At 39.2% G+C, this 24,232-nt stretch overlaps 1 protein-coding gene across 13 annotated transcripts in view; it reads right to left on the reverse strand.

The window, feature by feature from the left end:
• EYA1 (EYA transcriptional coactivator and phosphatase 1) overlaps positions 1-24,232 on the reverse strand; it is a 145,181-nt gene that overhangs the window by 63,317 nt on the left and 57,632 nt on the right. For all 13 annotated transcript variants that reach the window (XM_061601163.1, XM_061601221.1, XM_061601203.1 and 10 more), the window contains 4 exons: positions 17,378-17,460; positions 16,792-16,978; positions 14,145-14,287; positions 7,170-7,253 (listed from right to left, as the gene is read on the reverse strand). In XM_061601163.1, the coding sequence (XP_061457147.1) occupies positions 7,170-7,253; positions 14,145-14,287; positions 16,792-16,978; positions 17,378-17,460 (497 nt within the window). The remainder of the gene's footprint in view (positions 1-7,169; positions 7,254-14,144; positions 14,288-16,791; positions 16,979-17,377; positions 17,461-24,232) is intronic.

The raw sequence follows: 24,232 nt of genomic DNA on the forward strand, positions 1-24,232 counted from the left end.
ACTTAATTTTTTTAAATGAAAGTTGAGATTAAGGTGGCTCACCTGGAGACTCAAAGAGGACCCCAAAAATCTGAAACCCAAAACATGGCAACCCTAAAAATACTAAATCAACTGCACTATGTTAATTTAATTACAAAAGCAAAAGGCAGAAGGAAAAATATTTTGATGGAACTTGTATGAAATTTAAATCACAAAAACGTAAGACACAACATAGAGCATCTTACTTTAAAAATAAAATATCTCAGAGAAACACCATATCAAGTAGGATCTTTAAATTTTTTCTAAATATAGTTATACATCTGATTTTGATGTTGTATTTTAGCATGGTTTGGAGAGTCTGAAACTCTAAATAATAAGCTAAAAGTTACCATCAGGGCTGGCACAAGACATTGGACCCTCTGAGATGATCTATCTGCTGCCACTCACTTCACTGCCAATGGCCTCTGCCCTTGCCACCTCTTCCTTCCTTCCTTTCTCTCACCTCCTCCACCACCTCATTTGCCCTTGCCCTTACCCTCTTCCCTGCTCACTTGCTCCTTTCTTCCTCCTATTTGCTTCTACTTTCCTCTTTTTCTACCACCTCTGTGCTTCTCTCATGGCTGGCCACACACACTTATTGTTTTGCTCTGAGGAAGGGGTCATTTCTTAAGAGAAAGGTATTGTGGGTCAGGTTGCCCAGACAACAGTATTTTTGTTTAAAAGGTTTTAAAATTTCCTTAAAAGCAGCATTGCCACAGGTGTTCTGTGGCCAAGCTCACCCAAAATGCCTTCCTCTGAGTGAAGCTGGGAACACCTGCAGCACATCAGTGTGAGAGGGTGGGTGGATGAGGGAGGTGCAGCAGCAGTGGGTGGGCAGGAGTGAGTAAGCAGCCAAGCAGACTGTTAGCTGGATGTCCAAATGTGGTGTTGGCTGGCCAGTTAATTGTGGTGGGAGTGGCTGTCAATATGAGCACCAGATGTAGGGGTGCACAATTCATTGTTCTTCCCTATCTCTCCAAACGTTGAGTTCAAGTTCATCCAATGAAATCAATGTTTGAAGTAAATTACAAAACAAAAAGGGTTCTACACTCAACACGTGCAATTTCTGTATTTCACAGCCACAGGAGCTTGTGATGGCCATTACAAGAGATAAAAGGAAAGTAGCCAGAATACTAAATTACTATTACTAATACTATTGCTAAATATCCCGCTCCACTTTTATGGGACTAGGGAGGATATTTGGTCAAGGAACGGGGAGCAGGCAAATTTGAAGAATACTAGGTGTCAGAGAGTTTCTTTTACTCTTCTTTCTTTAATAAATGAGGGGAAAAGGCCTTGCTATCACTTCAGACTGCAACTTGGCTGTTCCTGACAGCACCATGTTCTTGGGACAAAATGCCCTTGGGAATGATGCTGTCATCTTTTTTTTTCTCCCCAAGAATGCTCTTAGAAATTATTCTGTCAGAACCAAGCATTACTTCCCTGGAGCCATTCTGTCCCTGGAATGTGGAGTACCCACGAGCAGCCAATCACTATTTGACATGCCAGCAAGGCTCTCTGCCCTCCGTCTACCCATTTTTTTTCAAAAGAACACCCTCTGTGACCTCATATTGAAGGTAAACCAAAAGTTTGTTACATTTGTCCATGTACCCCCCCCCCCAACTAATAATTTCTGGATTCAATGACTGGGTCAACACTTAGAGCAGACTGAATTGTGGAAATGGCTGAAGTGAAAGAATCAACTATACCACTGTGGTTTGCAGGTGTAGAATCCTCTGGTATGAAGAGAGAGGGAGGGTCTCCTGAAATCCCGGCCCACCCCCAAAAACAAAAGCCTAATACACCAGGGAAATCTGGAGCCATTGCTCCTGCACTTAAATTTCTTCTGGCGGGCATTGTTTTGTTTTTAACACAAGGAACCCACTTAACCATCTCAGGACTCTTATCACCTCAATCTACTGCATGTTTAGATATGTAAGGTGTTAGGAAATAACAAAAGATAGCTTTATACATCATTCTCTGCGCATAAGCTCCAGAAGTTTTTGAAAAAGTAACCTAGCATTCTCTATGAACCTTTGATTTAATCCAGAAAGGCAATTCTTATGTTAATTGTTGAGTCCATGGCAGAGCAGGATTTGAATCCTGCTTTCTTGTTTCAGATCTAACTATTATTTCCAGGACTACATTTGTTTGATTAGTTTTCCCTCTTTCTCCTGCATCACAGAGCAGAATCCTATCATTATGACTAATGTCAGTTTCCCACATAAACTCTCCTGGACAGCAATGAGTACATTACAAAGCCTTTTTTTTGTACTACCAAGACACTATAGAAATAGTTTCTCATTGCTCTCCTAGATTCTCTCTATTCTCAAACCAAACTGTATTGACTCAAGCAATCTGTAGAATAAAGACCTCAAAAAAGTTCTTACACTTGAAATCCCAGTGTGTGGTTAACACAAATACAATAGTGGATAGAGTTAAGGTAATCAAATACTTCAACCTGAGACTTTTTTTACATTCACAACCATTAATTTCCAAATAATTACTGGGAACTGAAAGTTAAGAAAAACTACCATTCATTATTTGTTTATTAGTATTTGCAATTCAATGTAAATGTCTAATAACATATAGTCAAAATGAGGTGCAAATCTCAGATGAATGTTAACTTCAGCTTAAAAGGGGAAATACTAGTGTGGCAGACCACATATTCTTTTCTTGAACATGGATGTCAGGGTACAAAAACTATCAGAGTGTGATTTCAAAACGCTTACTCTTTGTTCTGTGGGGAAGAAGTAGTTGAAAAACAGGAAAGTTAACTTGTTATACATGTCTTGGGTTATTTTCCAGTTAAGCTGGAAAGCCACAATTGAAGACTTCTGTGAAAGAGGTTTTTGTTTTCCCTTCTCCCTTTACAGAACATTAAGGCACACACAGGGATCTCTTAGAATTAAACTGGGTAGAGTTTTTTCCAAGAGAAAATAACTTTTCAAATCACCATTGCAAAATTTCAAGTGTCATTGAGGTGGTTCAGACATAATGCCAAACCATCATTTGGAGCTATATGAATGAGTTGCCAAGGGTCCTTGAGTCAGCATTCTCCCTTCTTTTCGAACCTTAACTATGCAATTCCTTACCTCCTTTCTTAGTCTTAGGCAAACTGTGGTTTGCCATTTCATCTGAACTGGCTAACTATAGTTTGTACTTGCCCTGCAAACTAAAACTGATTTGGCAATCAAATGAGGAGAGGAAGGAGAGAATGTGCAAGCCCAAGACTCTTTGATTGCTCATTCAGACAAACTATAGTTTGATGTTATATCTGAACCTTTTTACTATACAAGTTTTATCTGCTTGTTTCATGTTCTGAAATGATCTTTTTCTAACTTCGAAGAATCATTCATGAGGAAATTGGCATTGACCACCTTGTGCTGCACACCAGCTGCTAACACTGTAAGAGGTGATAAATAAGAGCCACAAATATGCAGAAAACATCTCCTTTTGTATACATTCAAAGAATATATCCAGCAGTTCCAGAATATATCCAGCACTTCCAGATGTTGTTTTTTAGCACAATATCTACACAGCTGTTGGTCATTTATTGAGATCTAGACATCTTTATTCAAGGTAGTACTTATAGTGCAGGGAAATTGCTTTTCCCCTGCACTCAATTGACAGGATTTTCTTAATAAGAAAATGCAGCATTTCCCCCCTCCAGCACATCTATTGCCATCATGATTAGTATGAGAAATGTGACCGTGTGAGTCTCATGAGCACCTCTTGGCTGGCATCCATGACAGGATTATTTTTTGTTATTAGTTATCTGATAAAATGGGATGTGATTATTATTATTATTATTATTAAATTTGTATCCCGCCCTTCCTCCCAGCAGGAGCCATTTTTTATAACGTTATTATTGCTTTTGTCAATGTGAGCTGTTTAGAACTATTTCAGATGAGCTAAAAATATAATACATCAAACCAAGATTTTTTCACTGCCACTACTACCATGACAGAATTGTTGAAAATATATTTAAGATGCAATTGGCCTTGAAAAGGCCAAGATACCTGTCAGAAGATGAGCTGCTAACTTACTACAGCGACTACTCTCTTGGCTTGTTATTGTACATACTTTATTGCTTTGCTATCATTCTTGCTGTCATGGCTAATAGCAGTATCAGATCTGATTTAAATGTGATGCTGGGCATATAAATGAACATCACTTATGCATGGATACATGTGACCGGCACCTTATTTAAATAAATGCCACCTTCTACATGTGCAATAGAATCATAGAATAGTAGAGTTGGAAGGGGCCTAGAAGGCCATCAAGTCCAACCCCCTGCGCAATGCAGGAATCCAAATCAAACCATTCCTGACAGATGGCTGTCCAGCTGCCTCTTGAATGCCTCCAGTGTCGGAGAGCCCACTACCTCTCTAGGTAAGTGATTCCATTGTCATGTGGCTCTAACAGTTAGGACGTTTTTCCTGATGTCCAGTCGAAATCTGGCTTCCTGCAACTTGAGCCCATTATTCCGTGTCCTGCACTCTGGGACAATCAAGAAGAGATTCCGGCCCTCCTCTGTGTGGCAACCTTTCATGTACTTGAAGAGAGCCCCTCAGTCTTCTCTTCTCCAGGCTAAACATGCCTAGTTCTTTCAGTCTCTTCTCACAGGGCTTTGTTTCCATTCCCCTGATCATCCTTGTTGTCCTCCTCTGAACCTGTTCCAGTTTGTCCGCATCCTTCTTGAAGTGTGGAGACCAGAACTGGACGCAGCTAATATTAACACACCTGCACCTGGGCTGTGGATTCCTAGTACACTTATGCTGAATCTACAGGGACTTTTGACTCCAGCTGTGTGTAACCCCAGCACTACTTTTAAAGTGAGCTTCAAACTTTGGGCAAACTGTACAATCCACAGTTTTTCAGCAAAAAGTTTTCCACAAAGAGTTGCTATCCTGAATTGGCCAATTCTTTTTTGCTCTGAGCTGCATTATAATGAGCACATAAAGTTTTTTTGTTTCTTTCATACAGGGAAGAATAAAAATTTCTTAATCACAATTTCTAACATAAAGCTGCCTATAATCTGATAAATTCATGGGGCACATCAATCCTAACCTCAGCCAGGGAGCAACTGCCGCATCCCAAACCTTGCTACCTTGTGCCAGCCAGGTGTATGTGCCTACCTATCTGATTTTTCATTATGTGGCTGGTGCACTTGAAGGAACTAAGGATCAGGCCCTCTAAGACATCCAAAACCACTGCTGCCCCATTTTGGTGCTTTCCACTGACTGCCATTAGAAGGAGAACCACCAGTGGTAGCTTCATGTTCAACTGGGCACAGCTTGGGCATCTGCTGCAGCATAGACCCCTGCCCCTCAACACCTCTCCACTGATGGAAGCTGGTGAAGAGGAGACTACACAGTATCCTAATCATCTCCCCACCCTCAACATCAGGGAAGGTTAGAAATGCACTGTCAGTAATACAATATACAAGAAGAAACTGAGGGTTTTTTTTTTTTAAAAAGTACAACACCAAGTCAGCTCTACTAAACACTAAAAAGTTTTACTGTGATCTTGAACATTTCTCTAGCCTTTGTAAAAACAACACTTCATCCTAAAAACAAGAGAGACATAGATTACTCTAGCAAATATTTTAAGGTCATTTAAGGTCACCATAATTCTGTAGCGTGTTAGATATATGTGAGCCCATTTATTTAATAGCAGGATAATTCTGATATACACACAAAAGAAGTTCTCTATTCAGTTTCTTATAGGTTAAAGCACCTGATCTATCTTAAAATATTGCAGGCAATCTCAGTACCTTTTTTTCACATTGCAAACTCTCTCCCCCCGCCCCCCCGGATTTCTACCATAGTAAACTCTTTTGTAATTGTATTTATTTATTTATTTAATTATTTTATGTCCCACCCTTCCTTCCAGTAGGAGGCAAGTAGTATGTATACTAGCTTTCAGCCAGTATTGTAACAGAGGCAACTTTTCATTGTTGTACTAGTATATTTTTTTATTTGAGGAAGAAAAGGCTTCCTTAATACCCAAATCCAGCAGGGGAATTATGGGACAGTAATGGTGAGTCTGCTATTCAAGGGAAAAGGTTTAGAATATGAGAAGAGTGTGATAATTGCGCTGGCAGTATGGGACCAGCTGCAGCATTACTCACTCCCATGCACTGGGATAACGTGAGAAGTCCTAGACAGTGTGGGATGAACACATGCTGCAGTGGTTCCCATGCCAGCGTCACTCCTTGGAAAACTGGATGAATGCATGGGGATGAGCCATAGACAAGGCTATTATTGCATGGCATGAAACTTCTTGTAGGGAGCTTCCAGACAGGCTGTTTATTCACATGAAATTTAATTAACCTACAATTCCTAGTGCAAATGTCCTGTCACTTTGCAAACTGCAAAAAGTCAAATAAAAAGTAATGGAAAATTGCACTGGAAAGTGCAGGACAACAACCAATTGCTGGCAATGTTTTAAAACCTCTGTGTGAACATATCAGGGTGAATGCTCAATAAAGGGATGTGATACAACCTCTGTATGTGTTTTGTGCAAAAATATCAGCTTGAATACTCAGTAAACAGCCAGTCTGGAAGCTTCCACAAAGAATTATAAGAAACTTAAGAAGAGCCCTGCTGGATCAAACCAAAGGCCTATCTAGTGCAGCATCCTGCTTCCCACGGTGACCTACCAGACGCCTATGAGAAGTGATCAAGCAGGATGGGAGCACAATACTTCCATCTGCTGTTGTTCCTCAGTGGCTGGTATTCAGATTCATGCAAAAATACAAATATAGGTTTGTTGGTTTTTTAAAATAATATAATTACATAATGCATCACTTCTAGCTTATAAACATAGTCAAATAATTTTCTAGGTTGGAACTCTACACACGCTAATTGAGAAATAAACTCCATTGAACACAGTGGGATTTACTTCTGAATAAATATGCATACAATTTCATTGCTAATTAGATTAAAGAAATTTATGAACTGACAATCTTGCATTCCACTATTTTTGTTGTGCCACTAGCACTGAAAGCCGACAAGGAAACTGTTAGTTCTTTTGCTTCACCTTTTCAAGTAGTTCTGCCTGTTCTACTTCAATATCACACCATCCTTTATTCTATAGATTTCTTCTGCATAATACATATAGACATTCAGTATCATGGTACTTACTCTCCCATATCTGTTAGCATAGGATCCTGTAAGCAAGGAATGGAAAATGATGATCGTCTCATCCAAATCCCAAATGAATACTCTCTGTAAAAAGATAACCAAATCAGTGGGTCCCACTGTAAAGCTGGTAATTAAAATAGAAAAAAGAACCTTGATCAATGGCTGTACATGTGAATAAATTATTCTGAATGTTGTACCATAATAAAGCTTTTTTTACTATTTCAGAGAAACCCATACATTTCAGAACAATGTCACTACAGTAATATAACATCTCAAAATTAACAGCACAATTTTATACTTTACAATGTTACAATATTGTACTTTTCAATTTTACACTAAGAACTGAGTCCCATTGAGTTCAGTGAGGCTTATTCCTAGGTAAGTGTGTATAGAACTGTAGTCTGAGTGAATCAGTTCTTCACTGCTACACATTCAAATACATACATAAATTATACAACTGTAAGTGAGAACTCATAAGGAATATGAAATAGGATCATATATGGGATGGATGCACCCCGTCTAGGATGCACCCCGTCTCTAGGATGTACACCTTAATGTGGTGGTGGGGGTTTGAGAGTGTTGAAGCTGAGAGTAATGCTGTCAGGAGTCTAGACCAAGAGGCTAGACTCCTAGCAGGGGCACCCGAGGTGGAATGGTTAAAGATTAAGACTAAGATACATCCAAACTCAGAGGAAGGCAATGGTAAAGCACCTCTGAATATCTCTTACCATGAAAACCCTATGAACAGAGTATCCAAAATGCAATGGAAGATGAGATCCCCAGGTCAGAAGGCACTCACCGAGCTACTGGGGAAGAACAAAGGATAAGTATGAGTAGCACTGTGACTAATGACACAGCTGGGTCAAAGCTGAAAGGAAGGCCAGAGGCTGATGCGCAGAGATGCAAAAGGAGAGTCCGGAGTTGTACGATGCACACAATAGGAACATGGAATGTGAGAAGCATGAACCAGGGAAAGTTAGAAATTGTCAAGCAAGAAATGGAATGTATCAGTATTTCAATACTTGACGTAAGTGAATTAAATTGGATGGGAATGGGACATTTTCAATCAGGCTACTACAAAATATTTTATGCAGGAAATGAGAAATTAAGAAGAAATGGAGTTGCTCTAATAGTGAGAAGTGATGTAGCAAAAGCAATTAGGAGCTACAACGCAAGGTCTGAGTGAGTGATATCAATGAGATTCAATGGGAAACCTATTAACATAACCATCATCCAAGTCTATGCTCCAACGTCAAACACAGAAGAAAAGGAATTGGAGAGATTTTATGCAGAAGTGCAGGAAGAAATTGATCATACACCAAAACAAGATGTGCTGATAATCATGGGGGACTAGAATGCAAAAGTAGGGAACAGAGAAGAACAAGGAATTGTGGGGAAATGGGGCCTAGGAGACAGAAATGCAGCAGTAGAAAGACTTATTGAATTCTGTGAAGCCAATGATTTGTTTCTTGCAAACACATTTTTTGAACAACTGAAAAGATGACTGTACATGTGGACATCACCAAATAGTCAATATAGGAATCAAATTGATTACATAATTAGTAGCAGAAGATGGAGAAGTTCCATACTTTCTGCGGAAACAAGACCAGGGGCGGACTCTAGTACAGATCATGAACTGGTCGTATCGAAAATCAGAGTAAAGCTAAAAAGAACAAAGCAATCATAATGCCAAAATAAAATTTAAATAACATCCTAGAAGAATGTAAAGATCAAATAAGGAACAGGTTTGAGGCTTTAAACTTAGTTGACAGAGAACCAGAAGAACAATGGAATGAAGTCAGATACATTATCAGGGAAGAATACAAAAAGACAATACCTCTAGTTAAAAAGCGAGAAAGACCTCAATGGATAACTGAAGAAACTCTTAAAATGGTTAAAGAGAGAAGGAAAGCAAAAGGAGATAGAATCAAGGTCAGAACCCTAAATGCAACAATACAGCGACTAGGACATTACATTGGCAATCACTCGTGGCCGAGTAAGACTGACGTCCAAGATAAGGTCTTTAACAGTGGGTCCATAAGTGACTGTGGAGGCCAATTCTGGATCCACACAGCCTCCCACAGTGAGGACATAGGTTTCCATATAGAAGATGGTCGCGATGAGGATTTGTTTGACATGCCTTCTGCTTAGCTCGTTTGTCCCATTCGCCCTGTATTCGTGCTTCTTTGAAGTCCACAGCACCTTTGATAATAGCCAACTTCCATTTGGGACATTCATGGGCCAAGACTTCCCAGTTCTCAATGCTCATGTTACATTTTTAGCATGTTTAAACCTCTTTTGCTGTCCACCAATATTCTGTTTTCCATCCTTAAGTTGGGAGTAAAGTAGCTGCTTTGGAAGACAGTGATCAGGCATTTGAACAACATGGCCAGTCCAGCGAAGTTGATGTTGAAGGATCATTTTTCAACACTGGTAGTCTTTGCTTCTTCCAAAACACTAACATTAGTCTGTCTGTCTTCCCAAGTAATTTGCAGAATTTTCCAGAGGCAGCGTTGGTGGAATCTTTCAAGAAGTTGGGAGTGGCATTTATAGATGGTCCATGTTTCACAGGCGTACAGTAAGGTCAGTAGTACAATGGCTTTGTAAATAAGCATTTTGGTCTCCCTGCAAATATCCCAATCCTGGACCACTCTACGCTTCATTCAGGAGAACGCGGCACTGGCAGAGCTCAGTCGATGTTGAGATAAGAGAAGGTTGGGGGATGTTAACTTGGTGCTTAATGGGGTACAATTGCCCCTGAAAGACCAAGTCCACAGCCTGGGGGTCATTCTTGCCTCCCAGCTGTCCATGGTGGCTCAGGTCTCGGCTGTGAGCCAGGCAGCATTGTATCAACTCCCTCTAATATGAAGGCTGCTCCCCTACCTTCCAAACCATCTGCTCCCATTGGTGGTACATGCCCTGGTCTCCTCTCGCCTAGACTACTGTAATGCGCTGTACGTTGGGTTACCCTTGAAAATGGTCTGGAAGCTGCAACTGGTACAGAATACGGCAGCTCGCCTGATTAAGGGTAGCCGTCGGTGAGACCACATCACTCCAGTGTTGAAGGAGTTGCACTGGTTACCAGTTGCTTTCCGGGCCCAATTCAAGGTGTTGGTTTTGACCTTTAAAACCCTGCACGGTTTCAGCCCAGTCTATCTTGAAGAGCGCCTCTAGCATCATCAACGTTGCTGCCCAATAAGATCAGCCTCAAAAGACCTTCTCTCCGTCCCACCAGTTAAAACAGCTAGACTGGTGAGAACTAGGGAGAGGGCTTTTTCAATCGTGGCACCCACTCTGTGGAACTCCCTCCCAAATGACATCCGCCATGCCCCCTCCATGATGAGCTTCCGCCGGACCTTGAAAACCTGGCTGTTCAGGTAGGCTTTGGGGGCGGGTTAGGTTTTAGTATTATTGTTGGAATTTTAAGGTTTTAATGTGAATTATATGTTTTTATGTTGTACGTCACCCAGAGTGGCTGGTAAACCAGCCAGATGGGCAACTAATAAATTTAATAAATAATAATAATAATTTCAGCATCGATGTCAGCTTTTACAGAGAGATGGCTGGGAAGTGATCAATGTTCTCCAGCGTCGCACCATTAAGCTGGATTGATGGTGCTACAGAGGGACTAGTTCGCACCTGTTGATGAAGCACTTTGGTTTTTTTAATATTAACTGAGAGCCCAAGCTTTCCATATGCTTCTGCAAAGACATTTAGGACAGTTTGAAGATCTTTCTCTGAATGTGCAGAGACTACATTATCATTGGCATATTGAAGTTCTACAGCAGAGGTTGACATTACCTTACTTTTTGCTTTCAGCCTTCCATTTATTCTATATATAGTTTGAAGATCTTTCTCTGAACGTGTGGAGACCACACTATTAGAGAACTATTACAATAGTTATTATACAGAAATAGAAGAGGACAACAAAAAGGAAAGAACAAGAGCCCTATTCCAAAAGTTTAGAGAAATGAAAGGGAAATTTAAACCAAGAGTAGGAATGTTGAATAATCAACAGGGGAACACACTGACTGACACTGATGAAATAAAAGGAAGGTGGAAGCAATACACTGAAGAACTCTATAAAAGAGATGCCAAGATGACTGATTCACTCATGGAGGAACCGTATGATGAAGAACCAGAAATTTCAAAATGAGAGGTGAAAGTTGCTCTTAAAATACTTGGAAGAAACAAATCACCAGGAACAGATGGCATACCGATAGAGTTGCTACAAGTTATGGAGACTGAATCTGTCCAAATTTTGACAAAAATTTGTCAAGAAATATGGAAAACTAAACAATGGCCCACAGACTGGAAGCGTTCAATATACATCCCAATTCCAAAGAAAGGGGATCCCAGGGAATGCAGTAATTATTGAACTATTGCCTTAATATCTTATGCAAGTAAAGTAATGTTCAAGATTCTACAACAAAGGCTCTTACCATATATGGAGCGAGAAATGCCAGACATCCAAGCTGGATTTAGAAAGGGAAGAGGCACCAGAAGAAATTACAGAAGAAAATCACCCTGTGCTTTATAGATCACAGCCTTTGATTGTGTAGATCAGCCTTTCCCAACCAGTGTGCCTCCAGATGTTGTTGGACCACAACTCCCATCTTTCCTGACCATTGGCTATGCTGGCGGAGGCTGATGGGAGTTGTGGTCCAACAACATCTGGAGGCACACTGGTTGGGAAAGGCTGGCGTAGATCATGAAACACTATGGAATGCTTTAAAAGAAATGGAGGTGCCACAGCATCTGATTGTCCTGATGCGTAACCTATACTGTGGACAAGAGGTTACTGTAAGGACAGAATATGGAGAAACTGATTGGTTCCCCGTTGGAAATGGTGTAAGACGGGTGTATTTTATCACCCTATTTATTTAATCTATATGCAGATCATACGGAAAGCAGGATTGGACCAAGATGAAGGAGGTGTGAAAATTGGAGGGAGAAATATCAATAATTTAAGATATGCAGACAATACCATACTACTAGCGGCAAAAAGTAATGATTTGAAACAAATGCTGATGAAAGTTAAAGAGGAAAGCACAAAAGCAGGACTACAGCTGAATGTCAAAAAGACTAAAGTAATAACAACAGAAGATTTATGTAACTTTAAAGTTGACAATGAGGACATTGAACTTGTCAAGGATTATCAATACCTTGGCACAGTCACTAACTAAAATGGAGACAATAGTCAAGAAATCAGAAGAAGGCTAGGACTGGGGAGGGCAGCTGTGAGAGTACTAGAAAAGGTCCTCAAATGCAAAGATGTATCACTGAACACCAAAGTCAGGATCATTCAGACCATGGTATTCCCAATCTCTAGGTATGGATGTGAAAGTTGGACAGTGAAAAAGGCAGATAAGAGAAAAATCAACTCATTTGAAATGTAGTGTTGGAGGAGAGCTTTGCGCATACCACGGACTGCAAAAAAGACAAATAATTGGGTGTTAGAACAAGTTAAACCACAACTACCATTAGAAGCTAAAATGATGAAACTGAGGTTATCATACTTTGGACACATAATGAGAAGACATGATTCACTAGAAAAGACAATAATGCTGGGGAAAACAGAAGGGAGCAGAAAAAGAGGAAGGCCAAACAAGAGATGGATTGATTCCATAAAGGAAGCCACAGACCTGAACTTACAAGATCTGAACAGGGTGGTTCATGACAGATGCTGTTGGAGGTCGCTGATTCATAGGGTCGCCATAAGTCATAGTCGACTTGAAGGCAAATAACTTGAAGGGATGGAAAAAATGATCTTTTCGTCTCCCCAGTCCCTAGAGCAAATTCTCTTCTAGTAGATAAGGGGACCCTGGCTGATACCATGATCCAAGACCTCTTAGGGCAGGTTGCAATCCTCCTTAGGTTCACTTGCCTGGTAGGAACAATGAACATGATAGATGAGGAAGCTACCAGCCTGCCCCATAGCGCCAGGTGGCTCTTTTAATGGGCGGTAGGGAAAGAAGTTCTGGTTACTATGTCTTATTCAAGGCATTCCCTTTCTCCGTGAGTCCTGGGCTGGTAGAGATATTTCCTGATGTCATGACAGAACTGTATATATGCTACTTTCAGTCCAGCAGGTTTTGAAAGCATTGGCATGGAGGAAGATGTCATTTTGGTCCTCTGGTATTTTTAGGGAAAAAATTAGTGTTATGTGCTATTAGTAGTGAAGTCCTAGCCTCCCCATCCATTTCTTGCTCTCTTTATTCACATGTGCTCAATAAGTAATAACTACTCCGTTAACAATACATCCCACATTCCCACCAAAATTATGGTAATTGTGATTTGTTATACCCTTCTCTACCCCTAGGTAGAGTTAAGGCATACCTTTAAAATTTATTAAGAGGGTCTTGGTGGAGAGAAATAATCATTCATATACCTCCAACTTATCAGTAGAGGTCAACCCACTGATGTGGGATGCACATTTTATTCAGATGGGCTAGTCAAGCAGTAGACTAGGGATGGCGAATGAGTCCCTCCAGATGTTGTTGAACTCCTACTAGGAGAAAGGGTCGGATATAAACCAAATAAATAAATAAATAACTCCCATCAGCCCCAGCCAGCATAGCCAATGGACAGAAATTATTAAAATTGTAATCCAACAGCATCTGGAAGGGACTGGTTTCCTATCCTTCCAAGGGGAAGTAGTACAAGGGTTGCAGAGATGCCTTGGGTAACAGCCAAGAGAGGAAGGCAGCTATTGCCTCTCAGCAAGCAGGAAACACCAGCTGAGTAATTTTGTGAGAGACGGAGACTCCCATGTGAGAAAGACCAAAATATAGAAGTAGGAGTGGAATGGGTTTCAGTTAGAGTTTATAAATTTACTTTGCTTTTGAGGCTTTTCATGTGTTGGGATTTGCTTTTGTACATCTTGTAGCCTGGTATGCTGTAACCCCCCCCCCAACGATTCTGGAGAGGGTGAGACAATAAATAAAAACAATAGCTACTTCATATATACAATACCTCTAGGTCAGAGTCAGGTGGTGGTGAAGGATTATTATTCCTTCTACCTCGACCACGTGATTTGCCATCTGAGCTGCGACGCAACCTTTCTGCATCGGAATCTTTAATGGGTGTTGTTGGGCTGTGGATTGTGCTGTACTCTGCTGCAGAAGAGAAATTTGCTCATATTTTAGTTTAGTTGTAGCTCTTTAAATTTTATTACTTTAAGTATGATGCAGTGAAATGGCCCAAGTCTTTTTAAATATGTTATGATATTCATCTATTGGTACTACTGTCATACTAATTCCTGGAAGTGAGAATTCTTCATAATCCGAATACAAACAACAATTAAGACACTGAAAGTTCTCTTTCTCCCCAGTACTTGGTATTTCCAAGAATGAAGTGATATCCAAAGTTAAGCCAAATCCCACTGATTTCTGTTAACTTTGTTGTCTGCTTTCTCATATTTGCTCTTGGAATTAAATCTAAGGCTGGACCAAACCTTTTCTTTACAGAACTTTCAGCTGAAATTGTGAAGGTGTGGGCGAAGGGGGAGGTGAAACATCTGAGGCAAATGTTGAGGGGCAAGATTGGAGGGGAAAGGAGGTGGAATAAAACTCACTGCTGGAGCCCCTCCCAATGACCATCATCTGGTGGCCACCATCCTCCCCAAGCCCTCTGAGTGATGCTCATTGATGACTGGAACATCTGGAGTGATAGGTTTCAGGCCTCTTATCCCCAAATTGCACCTCCTCTGAAAAAATGCTGGAAATGGAGGGAACTAATCAAAACAAGTCAATGTGCTGAATCAGGAACATTAAATTTGTATCTTCACTCACCCTCAAAGCTCACTGGGTGACCTCCAATAATCCCAGTCTGGCCTACTTCTTAGGGTTGTTGTGAGGACAGGATGAGATAAACCCCATGTATGCTTCTCTAAGCTCATTTCAGGAATGCAAGATTAAAATGTAACATATATAGAATAATGAGTCTTGACTTCATCTGGATCATGTGATCTGTTTGGCTTTCTATAACTCAGAGAAGATAAAGTTTCTCTTCCCATTTTCTTTGTATTTAGCTAGAATTATTTTTGACCTACTAAGTATTTATAAGGGGGGTTCGTGCCCTGTGAAGTTAATCAAAGTTCTGGGTTGGCTGTTATGGGCAAAGCTTTTATCATTAATATTTTCTGCATGCATGTGCAAAATCCATGTAGGTGAAATTAGGAGTCTGGGAAATTGCAGCAGGGACGTGCAGTTAGGAAGAAGAACAGAAAAGTGAATGAAAACGAGGCTTATGATAGAAAATAGCAGAGAAGCAGTGCTGAGGTCTATGGGGGGCACATTTAGAAATGTAAGAAACTTGTAGGCAGTACAAAATAACCATTTCACAGATGAACTGGTGATGCTCAGACCTTAACCCAACCCCGCAAGTTAGTTTAAACTTTAAAACTTAATTCTAGGCTTAAATTAACCACAGTTACTGCAAATTAAGACATAACAAGAACCTGTGGTTAATTTAAAAGCAGAAGTGAATGTTTCCAATCTCCATCTTGTGGCCATCCCAGGAAAAGAGAAGTGAGGAATAGAATGTGAGTCCAAAGCTTGTGCAGTCTTGGTCATGTAATGCTTTATTTATTTTTATGCCCTAAAAGGCTCAATGTCTTTATATAGCTTGTAAATGTTGAAGAAGACACTTAGCTTTCTGTGGCTACTCAGCATGCTCAGTCCTCACTGGACTATTTTTGGAGGCTTCCCTCCTTTGGGATTTTTCCTAAAGTTTTTGTTTGAATTTCTGCAAATTATGGACTTCGCCAAGCCTATTTACACTTATTGTCTATGGATGATGCTAACATGCAAGCCTATACATGTTTACTCAAATGGCCCATTCTGTTCAGTGGAGCTGGATAGAGCAATCCTAATGAAGTTCTGACAGCTCCTGCTATATGTGTGTATTTTTTCTTCTTTTTTTTTCTGTGCCAGTTACAGGCTGGTACAGGCGGGCCCCGCTTATACGGCAGGTTCCGTTCCAGACTGCCACCGAAAAGTGGAAACCGCCGAAAAGCGGAACCCATTGATGATAATGGTGCGCATTGCGCGAAAATGGTACACAATGAGCAAAAACCACCGTAAAAGTGGAACAAGCGCCTTAAAGCGGGGACTTTCCCTAGCAGATCCACAACTTCCACCCCCTGACCCCCCTCCCAAAATATCCTGTTTCAAGACCTCCCACTTCCCATCCACCAGGGTAAAGCTTAGGACTCTTGCTGCAGCAGAGTCACCACCAGAAGCACTCCTCTCCACTGACAGAGGCCAGGAGAGAGGCTACTTTGTGCCATCCTTATTCCACCATCCAGTCATCAACACGGCTGAGGTAACCTTTTCTTAATACTATGTAAATAAATGTAAATGTACTGCCTTCAAGTCGATTCCGACTTATGGCGACCCTATGAATAGGGTTTTCATGAGGCTGAGAGGCAGTGACTGGCCCAAGGTCACCCAGTGAGCTTCATGGCTATGTGGGGATTCGAACCCTGGTCTCCCAGGTCATAGTCCAACACCTTAACCATTACACCACACTGGGGGCACCATAAATTCAGCATTCTTTTAAAAATATCTTTCAAGTACCAAAATGTAGCCTATAGGTACAAGAATGTCTGTGCAATTACCTGCTGCAGGATCTGCAACTGCTTGACTTGTGATACCAGATGGTGGTTCTTGAAGCTGGTATGTTGCATTGGAAGAAGGAGTTGTTGGACTGGTGTTGCTGCTTGTCATATAATGTGAAGGATACGGAGAACTGTTATAATACTGTGCATACTGACCCTGGCCAAAGCTGGAGTAAGATGGATATTCCTACCAGAGTGGGGAAAAAAAGCTGTATTAGAGACTATCCCATCAACATGCTGCTACTTTTGGGTATGTATTCCAAAATATAAGTGCAAACAGATGCCTCAGCTTCTCTATCTTGGATTTTGCACAGTATAAAATCATAAACATTTATTTTGCATAAATAGGAGACTGAATTTTAAAAAAATATTGCAGAATTGGAAATAAATACAAAAAATCATCCTGGTATTTTAAAAAGAAAAATATATTAGGGAATCAAAGGGGCCTGCTAAAATAAACTTTAAGGTATTTCTCAAGAGTCCAAATATCCTCGAGGATTTGGGTAGCATGAAGGATACGAGCTGTATTCTCTTTTTCGAAAGAGAGTTTTGTGACTCTGTCATTTAATAATTTTCATATATTTACCTGCTGTGAACTATTAAATCCGGTAGAATTTGTAAGTGAATTATTTCCAGCATATATTCCAGATGATGTAGTGAAACTGCTTCCTAAAACAAAACAAATGAAAATAAAGTTTGTATGAATAACCAATAGTGTCTTTGAAAAGAACAACATAGTGAAGCAGTGATGCAACAGTTTTAATATTTTTCATATGCTGATGCAATAATTACTTTGTCATAGGTACTAGAAAAGATTATATTACAAATGAAGTAATATATCATTGTTTCCAGAGCTCTAGATTATGCGAATATTAAAAAGTTATTCAAATGGGATGTATAAACAGTAGAAAGCAAAGTCAGAATCACTTTGCTTCCTCTTATTATCTGTAAGAGCGAAGCTTAATCAGTACAGTCAATCATACAGTTTTCACTGGACAGTACCACTTCAAACTACAGATAGGGGATATCTATGTTAGAATCCTCCCTCATATAAGACTCCCTGCACTATAGAAAACTAGCATGCTGATTTTCTATGCATAGAGAAAAAACAACAGAGTCTTGTGGCACCTTGAAGACTAACTCATTTATTATGGCTTAAGTTTAAATACACTATAGTCCACTTCATCAGATGGTTGAAGTGTTACCCTGAGTTACAGGTGTACATGTGTAGACATATAGGGGTGTGTGTGTGTGTGTGTGTGTGTGTGTGCAGAATTCATTTCACATTGTAGTCTGTTTGAACTTCTTTTGTTCAAGTGTGACCACTACATGTTAACTGGCTTATAAATGGCCTATGTTAATTACATAATTATCATTGCCTGTACTCTCTGCATTTCATTTTTCTCTGTCTTGTTTATTATTATTCCCTCTTGTAATCTATATGTATCAGGATAATATTTCATGCATTGATGAAGCAAATGCTAGTCCATGAAAGCTCATGTCATTTATTTATTCATTTATCATTTGATTTATATCCTGCCCTTTCTCCCAGCAGGAGCCCAGGGTGGCATAAAAAATATGTTAGTCTTTAAGTTGCCACAAGACTCTTTGTTGCTTTTGCTGCAACAGATGAACACAGTACCCCTTGGAAATATGTGCAGAGAAAGCTTTTTATTTGGAAGAGCATTCAAAGATGTGATCTTCCCCTACTGTCTTCAATAGCAATCCAATAGCAATCCAAAGCAATAGCTGTATACAGTTATACTGACTATGAACTTTGTAAACTATCTTTCAAATCAATGCCAAACTACATATAGATTGTGATCCTACAAACATTTACTTCGAAAAGCTCCATTGATCTATTTATATATGAACTCATATTATTACAATCTATCTTATTTTTACATTTGGCAGGAGGAGAATATGTTTTAGGCCTATCCTGGGAGATACTGGCAATACCAAGCTTCCTTTTTAGTCAACAAGACTAACATTTTATAGTCCTGAAAATGAAACCTTTTCATATTGCCATAATGTTTTCTTCCGTGCTATAGAAACACCAAGGAAGTTTTCATCCCAAACTCTGTGAAATTTAAATGCTTCTTAAATAGGGGCACAGATAATTATAGTTCATTAAATACTCTTGAGTATACAGCCTTGGGCACCAGTTTTGTCTTTCTTAGAGAAGTTACTGTTGCCCCTGACATGAAGAGAATTATTATATTGACATTTCAAGTAGAAAGGCCATAGCCTAATTATGTCTGGATGCTACAATACTCTCTCAACCTTAGCTGCCAAAAATGGACAGATGGGCACTCTTGCTTTAATGCCTTTATCTACAAAGCTGAACTTCTAAAAGGGCAGCAACCTCCTTTTAGGCCCAAAAGCAAATGTGAACATATGGACACTTAAATGTAAGTGTGTGGAGGGGGGGTGAGGGAAAGGGAAATATAAAAAGCTGCAATTGCCAGGAGGGTAAAAAGGCACTAAAGTAACAGAACATCCCCATAATCTGCCTTTGCCATTTATCATTATTACAGAATACAATAGATAAGACCCAAGGTATCAAAAAGAGAACAAATGAGAGGAACAATTGTCCAAAGGTTAGTTATCCAAAGGTTAGTCAAAAGGTTAGGAATACCAGATACTTTTGTCTCTTATCCCTGTGTCTCTATAACTATAAATTGGAAACTATAACAATTTCTTATCACTAAAATAAGTTTCTTATAAATATATAAGCCAGTAGCATAAAATAACTGAGGAAGACAGGAAATTCTTATGATTCTCATTTGGAAAAGTTTAGAAAGAAAAGCTGAAATACATACCAGACTAGAAATGTTTCTTAGTTTTGGAAATGTGGTATCATAGATTTCTGAGATCCGGAAATGTCTTTATCTAAGAATGCTATTTACTATCTAAATAACTAAAACTATAATCCTGTATAAAACTAATCTACATTATTTTATTTATTTATTTATTTATTTCATTTGTATACCGCCCCATAGCCGAAGCTCGCTGGGCGGTTTACAACAATTAAAAACATTAAAAAACAAATATAAAAATTTACAAACACATTTTTAAAAAGCAATTTAAAAACAATTTACTAACAGAAAAATCATTAGATCACATCTCTTGCCAAGAAGTACCCTAATCATACCTAAAGCATTCTGATTAACTAGTGTTCTGTCTAAATGCCTTAGAGGAAACAATAATATGTTGTTTTTTATACCGATGCAGATAAATCATCCAGTTATGTGGACACTTACTATGGATCCCTCAAGACATCAGGTTAGATCCCATCAACCACAAGTAGAAGCAAGTTTGCAGAAGAGAACTTCCCAATGTCCTCCCCACTGCACTCCCCCTCATGCTCAGGGGACCCTCCAGAACAGGGTAGGATGAGACAATAGGAACTGCAGAGGAAGGGGAGAACTGATGAATAGTGGGCTCCCAGAATATTTCAGTTCATGTCTTGCACAGCAGTTCTCCCATGTCCATCCTGTTCTGAAGGATTCTGCAACTCTCAAGACAGGTTTTTTTGGGGAAAAAGGATGCAGGAGACTGCAACGGGGAAGAGGTGGCAGAAAATCCCTTTCTGAGAGTTTCCTTCTGCTTGTAGTTCTCAAGATCCAACCCATTGTTTTTGGAGCAATCCGTACTTGTTCTATATGGAAAAAAAAGATACACACTAACATTTTTGTAGAACAAAGAGAAGTTTGAATAAGAGGAAGAAGTATTTCAAGCCCCAAAATAATATAGTCTTGATCACGCTTCTCCAACCTGGTGCCTTCTAGATGCTTTGGACTACAATTACTATCATCCTTTATTTATTTTTTTATTTAGTTGTCCAGAAACAGATAGGAATAGAAAACTTCATACACATATCTGCAACCAAAAACCCAACAATAAAATTTTTAAAATAATAGAAAGAGGAAGAAAGAATAATCAATATAGCTGTAGTCCAAAACACCCAGAGCTTGGAAGTAACTAGTTACAAGTAACAAATTACTTGTAATTCATTACCTTTTTGAGTAACAAGTGGGTAATTCCTTTACATTTTGACTGTAATAGAACTAGGAGTAATTTTACTACTTTTGCGGAGTAATTGTAATGTTTCCAGAATTACCTTTGGGCATTACTTGGGGGGAGCAGGGGAAGTCTTCTGCTCCTCTGATTTGTGGATGAAAATCATGTGCCTCAAACTGGGCTTCTGTGCAGTGTCGCTCTTTCCTCATGCTTTGTGGATGGGTAGGAGGCAACGAGGGAGGAGGCGGAGAGTGAGACGGGGTGGAGTGGAGAAAACAATTATTTAAAAAAATGGATAGTGGTGGTGAAGAATGGAGTGGAGAGAAAAAGGATCCAGAGGACAATGGATAAAGGAGAAGGAGGCAGCAGCAGAATGGAGATAAAGAACTTTGGAGGTGAAAGATGACAACGTGTGTGTGTGTGAGAGAGTGAGAGTGTGAGAGAGAGAGAGAATACTGTGTTTGCACTTGGCACACAAAGTGGCCTCCACCACCCTCTCTGGTTACTGTGCTGCATTTGCAGTATTATAACTTTTTTGCATCTCAGGGGAAAATGTTTGCTTGAGTGAGTGTCCCTTAGTTGGTGGCAGGGCAGGGTCTGGGAGGTGGTTAAGTGAGAGAGATGATGCTTGCTGGCTGAGTGGGGGGGTTGCACTTGGTTTGATGTGGAAAGATCTGAGTAGTGGCCTCAGCCTCCCTCCCCACCACCTTTACCAGCAGAGAGACCACCATTGCTATCTTATGAATAAAAATAATTATTCTACTACCTCTGTATGTGTTTATTTTTAATGTTGTTTTAGGCTACTTAGATGTGCAGCAGCCAAGGCCAGCACCTTGTAGGCTTTTTTAAAAGTAACTGAAATGTAATTGTAGTGATTACTTTGGAGGAAAAGTAAAGTAATCAGTTACTTTCAGAGCAATTGTAATTGTAATGGTAATTACTACTTTTTTGGGCCATGTAACTGTAATTTATTACTTTTTAAAAGTAATCTTCCAAGCTCTAAAAACACCTAGACTTGGGAAGGCTGCTCTTGACACATATGTTTAAATCTGAGAACATCCTACTGATGTAGCTTATTTTAGGATACTAAAATGCAAATGGATCTCACAGTTGGGGTTCATTGTCCCAGTGAGATTTGTCTAGCTTGTTTCAATTTTGTGCTTGTTTATTTATTAAAATTATATAGCCACCCATCAAATATTTCCTGGGTGGCTTACAAATAAAAAGCAGTCTTACACCATATATCCAGATGAATGGTTAGAGGACTACCAGCTAGAAAGTAGACCATAAAATGCATATTATCCAAGTTTTCAGAACAGCTTTAGTAGTGGCAACAATATCCTGGCATGGCTTCTATACTGATCACTTGGGAAAATTCATGGCTCATATACCAGGAGTGTAATCTATGACAGAGTAGCTTTGCACTGACAGCATGTGACTGAGCCCATTCCTGCTTTTCTTTAAGATATAAAATATGGGATCTCACATATCTCCTTGGCAGTATGACACGAGTTGCATCTTCCTTTGGAAATGATGCATTCTATTGTCACTGATGAGAATTATTTAGGAAATATGAACAGAGAACACATAAATGACTTGTAAATTATCTGTTAGTCCTTGTGTGCAGTAAGGGAAGCTGGTCCAAATGTTTTTATGTATCCAGTTGTCAAAGTTGCATTAACAGTAAGGTTCTGTTAGAATTTTGATTCAGTTTGCATTTCAAGCCGAAACAATATGAGAATCCTTTCAAATTCACTTATTTGAATTTTGTGATGCATGTCATCAACCCAACAATGTTTACAAAAATGCATATACTAGGGGAAAGTGTAGATAAAAATGAATATATTAGTGAAAGTAACATACAAAAATGCATTATGTAACAAATTGCTTGCAAAAATCTGTACATTAGTCAAAACTGCCTACAAAAATATTTATTAGGTGAAATTCGCACTAAAACGCTGGATAATTTTCATGAGGATTTTTTTTAAAAAAAGCAAATTGCTACAGAAATGTGGAGACATGAATTAAAATTAAAAAATGAGAAACTGAGAGAACTGAAACTGACAGATCTTTCATTCCCTAATTAACAGACAAGAGTTCATATCTGGAAGATCAGTACAATTTTCATATATGAATTACTGACTTTTAGTAAAAGAGTTTCAGGACATTATATACAAACCCAGGATAATAAAACATTGATCTTTATGTCCCTTTGGGTCTTATTTGTATGGAGGAAAAAACAAATAAATGCCTACGCATTTAGGACATTGTTTAGGGCCAATAATTAAAACAACTGCTAAATACTTCTTGGCAAAGATTCTTGTTGTTATTGTTTCTTCCAAACAGTGCACTGGTCTAACAGATATCAGTATCCCTATTTCTAAGTAACCATGTATGGGTTTGTGCTGTGCAAGTAACTACTTTATTATAAAATATACAATATGGGCTCCTACTGGGAGGAAGGGCGCGATTTAAATCAAATAATAAATAAATAAATTAGATTTCAATTAACACCTCAGTCAAGAAAATAACTTGGGTTTTTTTGGATATGTACATAGAAATACCTGTACAGTATATAGAATCAATTACTGTGTAAATTTCATAGGAATGCAAAGAAATTCTAATGTGTAAAATAACACTTAAGCTGCAATCCTTTAACTACTTACTTGGGAGTAACTGAACTTACTGGGACTGAGTAAACTTGCTTAGGATTGTAAACTTGCCTATTTTGCATATTGGCAGAAAGTTCACGAGAGCTAATGAAAACTGTTATTGCATCTAGGGCAGCATATTATAACAAACATCTCTTTCATCTTATGCCATTACTGACTCCTATGGAGAACAAGTAGGGTCTCACAGACCATAACAAATGTAAAACAGGTTTCTGAAAACTGCTATGTAGGCCACCCAGGGGCACCAGCTTAGAAGTACTTTAAAAATTCTTCAAATTTTAAACTTTAAAGTCTGCCACATTTTAACAAGGTATGTCATGGCACAAAGCACACTGCTCTTACATCAGATGATCTCAAGACCAACAAAAAACATTAAGTGCCACCATCTAACTTAATTAACTATAATTAGAAACTCTTACAACAAAATCATATATTTTACAACTTTAAAAATTTAAGATACATTTTATAAATATAAGTAAGATGCTGACAAAGTTGGCTCAGAAAGAATGCTGGGACCAGAACGTTGTGTACTTAAGACTTTCAAAAAGCTTTTGCGAAAGTACCTCACCAAAGATTCCTGAGTAAGCTTAACAGTAATGGAAAAACAGGAAATGTCCTCTTGCTGGATAACTGGTTAAGAAACAGGAAGCAGAGAGTAGGAATAATGGGCAGTTCTCTCAGTGGAGGGATATAGAAAGTGGAGTTCCCCAAGGATTAACAGGGAACTTGTTCATAAATGTCTAGAT

The sequence above is a fragment of the Rhineura floridana genome, chromosome 1, assembly GCF_030035675.1.
Source record: "Rhineura floridana isolate rRhiFlo1 chromosome 1, rRhiFlo1.hap2, whole genome shotgun sequence".
In the NCBI taxonomy this organism is placed as follows: Eukaryota; Metazoa; Chordata; class Lepidosauria; order Squamata; family Rhineuridae; genus Rhineura; species Rhineura floridana.